Raw genomic sequence first — 12,583 nt, forward strand, 5'->3', positions numbered from 1 at the left:
CATTTTACTTATAAAAGTCACAGGTAGGTGTGTTAAAAATGGAGGGATACGCAACATTTATATTATTATTATTATTATTATTATTATTATTATTATTATTATTATTATTATTATTATTATTATTATTATTATTATAAGTAAGGTGGTAACTGAAATATCCTTCACAAATTAGTATTCATACTTCACCGTTATTAATTTATTTGTAAACATTTTTAATAATAGTAATATGTATTCAAATATATATATTTTTTTGTGTGTGTTATTTGTAGGCTATGAATCTAAATTATATTGAATAATCTGTATAATTTCTGAAGTATCAATTTCTGAAGTGTCACTTTGAGTGTCGATTTTAAACGATATACAAATGTTTTGTTTTTATCGCTTATAAAATATTAACATAAATTTCTTCTTTTCGCAACATAGAATTGGGATTCCGAACTGGAAATGATAGCCCAGAGGTGGGCAGATCAGTGCATAGATGATCATGATAAATGTCGGAACAGCATAGGTAGGAGACTTATTGAATCAATTACATAACATTAGTTTACTAATAGATTATATGAAAGGAAATACATATTTTAAGTATCATCAAGTAAGGTACACAAAGTAAGGTTTAAGAAACAATTTGCTTATGAAATTATGAATGCAATTAAATCATTTTCTTGGATGCATTTGTTTGTGCTTGCAAAAAATGAGAGCAAAATTTTGTGTTATAAAGATTCCGAAGCGTTACCAAAAAAGACAGTAAATGTAAAAAGTTAAATCCTGATGATCTTTTGTTTAAATGAGACGAATTATTATTGCAAGTGTATGTTAGCCATAGATTTGGTGGAATGGGGATGCAGAAAGAAGTAGGGAAAGCTTGAGAAAAGCCAAGAACTTGATAATGTACACATTGAATGAACTCACATGCCTTGAGATCGAACCAGGAACCCATTGTACTAAAGATAAATGCCTTACCTTTAAGCCGTCAAACCGTTAATGTAAAATAAGTTCTAAAAGTTTCTATTTTGAAGCTTTATTAAGATAAAATAATTTCTTTTTTTCTTTTTTTCTTTTTTTACAAAAATGACATCGAATATTATTCTTTTATTAAGTGTAGATAATTAACATGTTTATTTGTTGGTATCCAATTTTTCTCTATTTCTTATTGCCATCCAAATGTCCGTGTGGTAATAATTACTCATGTCTCTCCACGTAGTCGTCTGTCATCGTTGGGGTTTGGGTGGTACTGAGAGGATGGTTTCATGCCTTAATTATGTGTCACTGCTCATCCACATATTCAGGAATATCCTCTCATCCGCGACTACCGTTACTAGACTCTCGGGTGGCTGGTGTGAGTGTTGGGTAGTGAATGGTCCGTTGACGTTATTCGTCGTCTGATGTAAACACGCATACATAACGAACTGTTGTTGTGTGCATCGAATATTGTCTTATCTGGTGTCGAGATTTTTGAAAATCAACAAGGTTTTTTTTTTTTTTTTTTTTTTTTTTACTCTTGTGGGAAGATTGGGTCTTTTTCTGTTTCTTGGTGTTTGATAATTTACTTCACTTAGTTCCAATTCTCTCATTCCTTACATGTAGTTCCAATTTCCTTCGACGCGGATGGTTTCATTACACCCTTATTCTCCGTAATCGCATCAGTCCCACTTTAAATATTCCTCGCAAGCGTTCCAGGGTGAAAGTGTGACTTTCATACACATTATCTCCTTGCACTTGTGTATTTAATATATGAATGAAACTATAAATTTAGATCCGGGTTCACCTTCTCGGTAAGATCGCAAACAAAATGGCAACTAGACAAAGTGAAAAATCAAGTATAGTTATAAATGTTATCCAATATCTTGTAATTAAAGATAAGGATATTGATAGTGTCGAAACTTAAGCAAATCGTCGGAATGCTATTCAGGACTTGCCTCTTTCGTAGTTAACAAAGGTGTTACTTATATCGCCAGATAGGTTAAAGATATCAAGAAATAAGTTAATATGGTTCAGCTCTGTCATGAACTTCAACCACAGTCTTGCTTGTTAAGATATTAATGCCTATCGGCTTCCCTGGTCTCTGTCTGCACTAACTATCGTTGACGCCAGCTAACGGACTTTCTTCAGGAGAGTGAGTTAGTCATCCTTAATGATGGCAGTCAAACTCATTTTCCAACTACCCATGTTATGTATTCCTGAATTGACCTCACAATGTACAGTGCTGATCTATTGAATTCCAGCATCCAGCGTGAAGAGTGCATCCCGATCTTTGTGGCTATAGCTCCCATTGAAGAAATTACAGTCCAAACTGTAACTCCTAGGAAGTTAAACTCTTTTCCCAATTTGCATGTGAATTAACATTGCTCTTGTACACGCAATTATTAACATGTCCATTTAACTTGTCCATTTAACTTGAAAGTTGCTTCATTAGAACACCACATTATATAAAAAAGTGGTATCTTCATTAACATTGTGCATGAAAATTGTACAAATTCTAACCGCCTGTCTTTATCTCTGTCATGTAAACGTAGCAGCACACGACGGTTGCAAGGTTTATATTAAGTTTCTTTAAGATACTAGGAACACTTCCCTTATTAATACATTACTCTTGAGAAAGACGTCTACTGCATTTTCGGGGAGTGCATAACAATGATTCTACACACCTTTCTTCTACACACCTTTCTACACCTGTTGCTGAAATCCTCGTAACGGATATTGGACCACGATTTAACTAACTGTTTTTTGAAATTTCCTTATTAAACTTGAGATGTTTCGACTCTGGACACGTCTAATGTTGAATGCTTCAGGTAACAAAATATTAGTTTCAGTGACATTTCTCTTGTTTTCGTAGTAAAATTGGAAGTTTCTCACTCTTTACTTCCTTATTAATAGCAATGATATAATTATCTCAAATTGCTACCAAAAAAGATACATATTTACCGTAAATTATGTAAAACTAAAGAAAACAAACAGAAAAATAATGTGAAATAGTAATAATAATAATAATAATATGTAATAGCAAGCATTGGTAGGTAAAACGTGCGTTACTTATGTCACCACATTGTATCCTGGCTGCTTGTTATTAACATTTATTTTGTATTACTGTAACATTTACAGACAACACAGTGGTAGGGCAAAACTTGGCAGGGTCTTCCACTGCAGGGTTTACAAAAGACGATGCCGTTATTATTAGGGAGCATATAGAAAATTGGTACAGAGAAGTAGATACTATTGAAGCGACAGGAAATAATCGATATGGGCCGTAAGTATAGTATACTGATTCATTTTATAGACGCTATTATACTGTATTATTAATTGCGTAAATAAATGTATCGGTTAAGACATTTGCATGGGAGTTGCCATAGAATCAAAAATATCGTTCTAAATCATACCGTTGTTTTAAATAGTAAAATACCCACTTCTCTTAGCTTATATTTTATATATATATATATATATATATATATATATATATATATATATATATATATATATATTTAGGGGGGGGGTACGTCTCATCATTTCAAGCTACTTTTACCTGAATATTTCAAGTAAATCGACAAACTACACGGTTCCATATGATAAATTACTCTGTTCATCTTAGTGCTGGGGATCACTATTTAAATTTTAGTTTTAGAATGTATTTACTAAATTATGCTACTCTGCGATGCTTTTGCTTTTTCAGTAAACGATTTTGAAATAGTTTACCACGTTCAGTATTTTCCTGTAAAAATCGTTTTTACAGAGCTTGTGATTCAGTTATATTTGCGAGTTACAGATCAGCTGTCATATATATTAAACGTTTCTACATGCATCATTCTACTACAAAGTATAAAATTTTCAAATGCAAATCAAGTGCATAGGATACATGTTTCATAAATAAAGCATATGGTATGACTACTAAATGTACTTTGTATGTAACCAGGGAACGATCAGTAGCCCAGTCAATGAAGATAAAAATAAGCTAGATGTCGGAAGTAATTCCCGGAGAACTGAATTTTTTCCTGTTGATAGACTATGATGAGACATGTAATTTCCCAAAAGTCCCCGGTTTTCCCCCTTGTTCTTTTCCCCCCAGCCCCCCTTAAAGATGAATTTGCCGTCTCTCAGAAAATTAGCCGTAACTCCGAAACCAGTGGAGCAAATGCTTCGCAATTTCTTTTATTTTCTTTGTCTAATGGTAAGCTACAAAAAAGGTGTCTTTTATTTTTCTCAAGAAATGTATAGTTTCGTGGCAATTGTGTCTTAAAGAGAAAACGACAGTTTTTTTGACGGGAAATATTCCCTTTAATTTTTTCTACGAGGTAAAGTAAAAAAATGTTTCAAATGAAAGTTTTAGACCGAAGTCTAAGCTTTAAAACGAGGTATATTATGATAGTATTTATTTGATACATAACGAGAAAAATAACAAAAATGTATTCCACCGGGTCAGCGAGCCGCAGTGCTGGTGTAATCCGACGAAATAGTACATCTGCACTACAACAGATGACTGTGCTACTGCCTAAAATTATTTTGCTTATGTATTGCCTCAGTTGTAATTTAAACCTGTATTTTTTTCTTTTCTGTAAAATTACTGAAATGTTGCTTATCCGCTGTTGTATCTCGGAGACGCTCTATCTTTTGTGTGAAAAAGAAAAAATATTTCCATCACAATACGCAAAGAAAGAAGAATGTAATACTTTTCTTTATACTTTTAATAATGTAAATACTTTTAATATCTTTTCTTTAGTAGGAAAGGTGTAGAGGTGTTGGAGTTGTTCAAAATGGATCATTATAATTTAACATGCATTTTTTTTGTAAGACCTCTTTACGAGGAAATTTGCCCACAGTGTAGAAAGGAATCGGAAAAATTATTCAGTGCAGTTTAGAGCGTAAAGATAATTTACATACAGAACTTAAGGGCAAACATTCCACTACTGTTCATATCTAGTGTAGACCGAACTATACAAGGCCTTCCAGTGTAAAGGCATCGTTGACTGCAAATCAATCTTCAACATCAGTACAGTTACATTCTGTTGTAAGTCTCAGAAGTGCTTAAAACAAGTTTGATTTCAAAACGAACTGTTTCATTTGTGGAGAAAAATGCACTATAGACTTAAAGTACCCATGTCATCGCAGAAAATCTATGTACAATGTTGTAACTTTAGAAATAAGAGAAACAATGTTAAGACAACGCAGCTTAAGAAATGATGAATGGGGAGACCATGTTAAAAGTAGGATTTTAAGTGTTAGTGATCTTGTAGCGCCTGAAGCTCGTTATTATGGCGAATGCTACAAGGATTTCTTTTATAAAAAATGTGAGAAATCTGTCGGACGGCCTAAAAGTATAATAGAAGAAGCTTTTGTAGCTATGTGCGAGTATATTGAAAACAGTGACGAATGCCAATTTACTCTTAGAAAATTACGAGACATTATGGCCAAATTTCTTCCCGAAGAATGCAAGGACGAAGAAAACACACTTTATAGTGACAGATATTTAAAAGACCGACTATTAACGCACTTTGGAGACCGGATTCTTATTTCAAATATTTTCGGTAGAAAGAATGTCTGTTGCTTATCCGAGACAGTTCACAAAATAATTGACAAGTGGTATAAGGATCGAGACTCCGATCAAAACGCTGATGCCCGGTTGCACCAACCGAGGATTAATCCGTGAATAGGGATTAAACTAAAGTTAATCATCGAAGTGAGGATAATGTGTTGCACCAACACTGATCTGAAGATTATATTGCCAAATCGTCGAATTAAGATTAGCCATCGAAAACGGGAGTTTAATCCTTGATAACGTCGTGATCAGCTGTGAGTAGAGTGAATATGCTTGCAAAAGATTTGGATATTTTAGATGAATCTGAAGTGCTCGAACAGATAGAATATGCTATCCGACCTAGAAGAATAATGAGACAGGGAAAATCCTTTTGAGTACTTCAACGATGATGCTTTTTGTAATCGTTTTCTCCTGTCGAAGTACTCTGTTTTGTTGGAGGATTGCTTGCAGAAGATTATATCAATAATTTGGCTGTTTATGTGGTTATGTGGATATAAATGGTGTTACTGTGCTTATTTCAATTGTTCCTAAAGCAAGAAAGTGATATTTGTATCAATAAATATCTGTCATTACTACAATGGACCGATTAAAGTAGCATACTTGCACTAATTCATTATATTCATTGACTTATTTATTATAGTTTGTGAATTGAAGAAGTGTAGTTTTTAGTGGCTACCTAGTAGAGTTGGACGTAGTAGGTTAAATTTACCTCACATTTAAGGTAATTATATTTATAAGATTCGACCTTGCTGCAAGACACTCTCTTGGGGTCAATTATATTTTATGGTATACACTACAACATTCGTTTATTTAACAGGTCTATTGGCATTTTAAATCTTTACAATTTTGGTTTATTTGGGTTGAATATGCCCTATTAAATACTGCAGAAATAAGTGTGAAAAGAAAAGTAATAAACCGAAGCAGAAAATTGGAACATTAACTTTGTATGTCATAAACTAGAATTGCTCCCATCCTTACATTAAATCTGCTAGCATGTTCTGCAAATTTTACAATAAAAACTATTGATTGCTGCCATCGTGCTTCTTCCAATAATCGTGCCCCTATACTTGATGTGTATATATTTTTAAAAAATGTAAGCAAATTTTCATTAGAATTTCCGGTGCACATTTACTGCACGGATCCATAGATTTGTGAAATCTACAGAACAAATTTGTAATAATATTTTAACACACCAATGTGTTACTAATAGAAATATGTTTTTTTCTTACCTGAAGACATCCCAAATACATAGCTACGTAAAAATATATTAATGAAAGTTGAACCTGTTATTCGCGGACAAGGTTCTAGATTACTGGTCCCCCTTCCCATTGATCAGTAATAAAGACAGAAATCAGCGTGCTGTGCGGGGCTCTAACCCGCCTTCACTCGCTAACGCTCGCTCAGCGGTACTGTGTAAATTAAATGTATAAACTTTAGTACAGAAAGAAATCAACCCAGCTACTAACCTACATGGGGGACCAGTAATCTAGAACCTTCCCCGTGGACTTTTCTGTAAGGTAGCTACTGTATTAATCATAGAATATGAAGTAAAGTATCTGAATACAATGTGCTAATTCATGCTGCGCAACGACAAATGTCTGAGCTTAAGAGGTTCACATAATTGTGAAATTTACGTTAGTAATGTGTTATGTTAATTTTAGCATTTGTACTGTATCGCCGGACTACACGAAAATCGAAACAAGAAAATACATTTCGTTAGATTAGATTAGATAACATTATATTAGGTTAGTGTTAAGTTTAGAGTTACCCCTCCGTTTTTTTATATAAAAATTAGGAAAATTTACAGGAGAAATGCGGTAAGAATTGATGATTTGGAGTTTTTATGCGTTGTTTAGGTATGTAACTTTGGCAGTAAAGTTATGTTTAATATGAGAAAAGATATATGGAAGTGAGTACTATTTTCAAGACGCGGAAGGTTCGATGATTCAGCACCGTGCCCATTTTATGTCAAGAACCCCTTCTAACCCGTTCCTACTCCTACTCTTACTACTACTACTGCTTATACTATGGATCCGGATAGTAAAACTGCACGTTTTGATGTTTTTATTGCTTTTTTGTAGGTATGAAACTGGAGGAGCAACTCTAAACTTAAGCCATAGGTTAGGTTAGGTTGAGTTACAAGTCAATTATCTTGAAAACAGATACGTATAAACTTTTACAGCTTGGAATAAAAAATCAATATATTCGTATAAATATGGAGTCCGGATATAGGTATGGCATAAAAACTACAGTGCAAAAAACATAAAACAACTTGTGCTAGGTGGCCACTATGAAGCACAAATGCTACCTACCCAGTCGGGGCAGGGCGAAGCTAGTAGACCCACACGATAGCGCAGAAGTGTATCAGAAAGGAGCGGCGTGTACGCGCGCAAGCGAAGGTAGTGAAAACATGTGAATTTTGGTAATGATACGAGTTTCAATAGCACTTGTCATGGGTTCATACTAATAACTATCTGCACTGTTTGCAGAAACATATTGTCGTAGTTGCCACCTAGCAGGTTAGGTTGGTTAACTTATATTTAGTTAGGATATAATTCGATAAAACTCAAATATGAGTGTCTGAACTTTGACATATACGCGCCATTCTAACTACTAGAATAAACTTTAGTAGTCAACTACTAAAATAAACTTTACTTTATAAAGATGACCATATTTACGTACACCAGTGCTACTTTCTGGAATGAAGTATAACCAACTGGAGGCGCAAATGTGAACTTAAACTTTTTTTTTTCAGCGGAACTGGCGAGGCGATGTAGATGTAAATCTATATCAAAATTTCGATTTTAAAAAGGTGGTCCGAACAGAGTCGTGGGGGGCGAGACAGATAGATATAACCTCACTGTTGATGTCTCCATTATCCCCCCACTCATACTCATATAACTATTAAATACAGTGTGATTGTGAGACACGGCAATATGATGAGTTAATTAACCTAACCTTTCCTACTCTGCCCTACCCTTCAAAATAATGTCCTAAATATTGATTGTAAGGTAACCTAACGTAACGTAACCTAACTTACCTTACCCTACATTTGGAGCGCTTACCTCTGGTGCGTGGGGTCCCTTGTTCGTTTGCAGGCCAAGTAAATTTGTTTTGGACAAGATCGTGTCCGTGGGTTTTCTCAGAGTACTCCTGTTTCCTCCAACTCTCATTCCACCAATTTTTCTATCATTCACTTGTCTTCCTTAAACTGGGACGTGGGACGTTAAACTTAAAGATTTCATTTCATTTTTCTGCCCTACATTTTAAAATAGTGGTTAAACATTGAGCTAACGTAACCTAACCTACTCTAACCTACCCTACATTTGAAAAAATTGGCAAAGCATTGAGCTAACGTAATCTAACTTACCCTACGCTACCGTATTCTACCCTAATATTCTCTACTTCTCCCTATCCTATCCTATACTTCAGTGCAAATACCGAACGTTGGATTTTAAACAAGACGGTATTTGTGTGAAGCTTAGCGTAGTTTGTAGTCAAAAATTATTTAAGAAAAATGGACTACCCACCCTTACTTGAAAATGTCTCTGTCCTAGGAGATCAAACTCCTTTATCCGGCTGTTAAAAGCTGTTCGTCTATATTTTTTTTTTTCAATTTAATATTTGGACTCTAGATATCTATATTTGATTTGGTTTGAAGTTTAGCATCCCTTTCAGCAGCGAGGCAATATAAGATGCGGTCCTACAGCTTAATGTAAGATCCGAACTACATGAGCTCTCGCCGGCTGATCTTCCACGCCATTCCGCTTATCCAAAAAAAAAAAAGCTCTCGTATCTATCTATCTATCTATCTATCTATCTATCTATCTATCTCTATATATATATATATATATATATATATATATATTGGAATATCAGAAACAGCTTCTTTTTAGTATTTGATATGACTTTTATTATTATTATTATTATTATTATTTGTTAAAGGATGTTTGTCCAAAAGCATTAAAACATATTTGCCTTCCCGAGTAAACTTCACCCGCTTTCTTCCCATATCTAGTACAAAAGTTACCACATGCTACGCGAATCAGTTTTCAGTTGTTGCTGCACTGTTTTAGCCAATCAAATGCATGATATCGCATGACGTCATGTCATAAACGTCATAGTTTTATACAGCTCTCGATTACTCGTGGATAAGTTAATCCTTTCTCACAAACTGTTGGTGCAACGATGTAAGATTCTTATCCAATGATAAAAATAATCAATGGATTATCTTATCCGATCTTAATCTTCGGTTGGTGCAACCGGGCATGAAAGTATAAGAATTGTACAGGCAGCTGCCGATATTATAAAAGAGGATATTCAAAAAATGGCTTATGATTCAAATACATATCCCGATATTAAAGACCTAACTAATGAAGAAATCGTCGTACCACAGTCCCTTAAATTATTTATGGACAGAGTTACGAGTAAAAAGAATGTGTCAGAATCGGAAAAAGTGAAGAGGAAAGCAACTGTTATCAACCATGCCATAATCGCAAGCGTCCGGCTAAGATCTTTTATTCTCCGATTCAAACAGGATTAGCTCTAACTCTTCATCGCCTTTTCGGCTGTAAATATCTTATCAATTTGTTGTCATCACTTATGTGCCACTTATTACGAAACAACTCTGTATTTATCTTCTCTGATAAGTGCTGGAACACCTAATATCGGGACTGAAGGGTTCATCCAGTTTGCTTTTGACAACGCAGATGTAAATGTAAGGACTTTGGATGGTTTGAATACCTTCCATGCTATATGTGGTGTTCAGTGTATAACTCCTGAGACATGTGTTGATGCTTATCTTCGGAAAGGAACTAAATCGTCTATAGTTAAAGCATTTTCAGAAGGAATCGTTGGGCAACCATGCTTAGAAGATGCTGGGATAGTTATCGATGGAGGTTTCCTTCTTCATTATGTTTCATGGCCTAAGGATGCTACATATGGAGATATTGTTAGGAACTATTGCTCATTTGTACTGTCCAAGTATGGAAATAATTGTACAGTGGTGTTCGATGGTTATCCAGAAGAGGCGACTACGAAAGATGAAGAACACCAAAGGAGGACACTGAAATATTCCTCATGCGAAATACAGTTCGACGAAAATAATAAATGTGTCGTAAAAAAAGAACCTTTTCTTTCTAACAGAAAGAACAAAAAGAAATTGATTGAATGCACATGTAAAGATTTGGAAAAGGTTGGATTAGCAGCAGTTATAGCTGAAGAAGATGCTGATACTGAAATTGTAAGGACTGGAATTGACAAACTTGATACCTTTTCCAGAGTGATTGTTGTTGGAAATGACACGGACATTTTAATATTGCTAGTTGCATTAGCACCAGAGAAGAGACCCATTTTCTTTCGAAATGGTGTTGGAGGAAAGAACCCGACAAGCACTTGTTTTGATATCGATAAATTGAAAAGATCCAACAAAAATATAGACAATCTTCTCCTTTTTGCCGATGCTATTTCTGGCTGTGATATAACTTCATCATTTTTTTTTTTTGGAATTGGGAAAACAAAAGCAGTTGAATTAATTCAAAAAACACAGAGGCAAAATGTGAGGCAAATGTTTCCTGCAACAAGATGCATCAAAAGATACTCTTGTCGAGAATGGAGAAAAGTTTGTTCTTACAATGTACGGGCTAAGTACATATTCAACTTTAAACGAAGCTCGTTATTTCAGATTTACAAGACTAACTGCAAAGACTTCCTTGTAGTCAAACTTTGATTTAGATAAATTACCACCGATCTCAGAAGCGTGTCGTCAGCACCTCTTCAGAGTGTACTTACAGGTGCAATTGTGGTTAGAGAACAAACTTAATCCTACTGATTGGGGTTGGAAACATGAATATATGAAAGAAAGTGATGGAAAAAGAAGAGTCTTAAGACAGATACTGAGTATGAAACCTTTTGCTCCTGATGACCTCCTAGCAATAATTTCATGCTCTTGCAAGGCAGCGTGTGGAGTAGTGCTCTCAACGGGTCGGGTCGGGTCGGGTTGAAGACTGACCCGAATTGACTGACCCGACCCGACCCGACTGACCCAAACCGTGATCCGATCTGATTGACCTGACCCGATAACCCGACCCGAGCTGACCCGGTTGACCCGACCCGACAACCCGACCCGAGCTGACCCGACTGACCCGACCCGACAACCCGACCCGAGTAGCCTAACCCGACCCGAACTGACCCGACTGACCCGACCCGACAACCCGACCCGAGTTGACCCGACCCGACCCGTAACCCGACCCGAACTGACCCGATCCGAGTCGTCACGGGTCGGGTCGGGTCAACCCGACCCGTTTGAGAGCACTATGGTCACGACACTGGGTGAACGCCAAAATGCACTCACATTGGGAAACTAGTTTTAAAAGCATAATTTTAGAAAATAAAGCATAAAGCATAATTTAAAATATATAGCACAATTCTTGGAAAATTCTCTTTAACTGAAAGTTTAACATACTGTGTTAATATTTTTTAAAGCCAATATTTACAATGCAAAATCATTGAGAACATAACAATGCAACAATGAAAAGCTTATTTTCATTTCTGTAAACTTTTCGGTGTAATCCTTTGATGTGGAGAAAAGAAAGTAAAAGAATAAATTTTTCCGCCAACAATGAATAGTATGCAAGAACTCCATACTATATTGTTACAGTGACAACGCCAGCTTTAAGTTGTTAGGGGGACAAAGGGGGGGCAGATACATTTTCGGGGGCGGCTATTTGCCATACCAAAAATAACATATTTATTACGTTTGACTTATTTTACATTACATTGTGTATTTCGTTGCTGTTTTTATGTTAGATCTATATGATTATAAATTAAACTTATTTCAAATAAAATTTGTAACTAACAAATAAGTAACGTCTGCACATGAAATATTTTTCAATGAAACTTTTGAAGCCTAAACATAAATTGAATTACTTTCGCGTATGCTACAAGTAACACATTCGTCTATATGCTACGTATCACTCGCTCTCTCCCTCTCTCTCTCTCTCTCTCGATATATATATATATATATATATATATATATATATATATATATATATATATATA

The 12,583-nt window shown here is 35.2% G+C and overlaps 1 protein-coding gene across 1 annotated transcript in view; it reads left to right on the top strand.

The window, feature by feature from the left end:
* The window catches only part of LOC145671832 (venom allergen 3-like), a 40,040-nt gene that overhangs the window by 13,720 nt on the left and 13,737 nt on the right, over positions 1 to 12,583 (top strand). The window contains exons 4-5 of the mRNA XM_081741058.1: positions 424 to 508; positions 3,100 to 3,244. Coding sequence (XP_081597184.1) covers positions 424 to 508; positions 3,100 to 3,244 — 230 coding nt within the window. The remainder of the gene's footprint in view (positions 1 to 423; positions 509 to 3,099; positions 3,245 to 12,583) is intronic.

This window comes from Thermobia domestica, chromosome 15 (assembly GCF_964235325.1).
Source record: "Thermobia domestica chromosome 15, izTheDome1.hap1.1, whole genome shotgun sequence".
NCBI lineage: Eukaryota > Metazoa > Arthropoda > Insecta > Zygentoma > Lepismatidae > Thermobia > Thermobia domestica.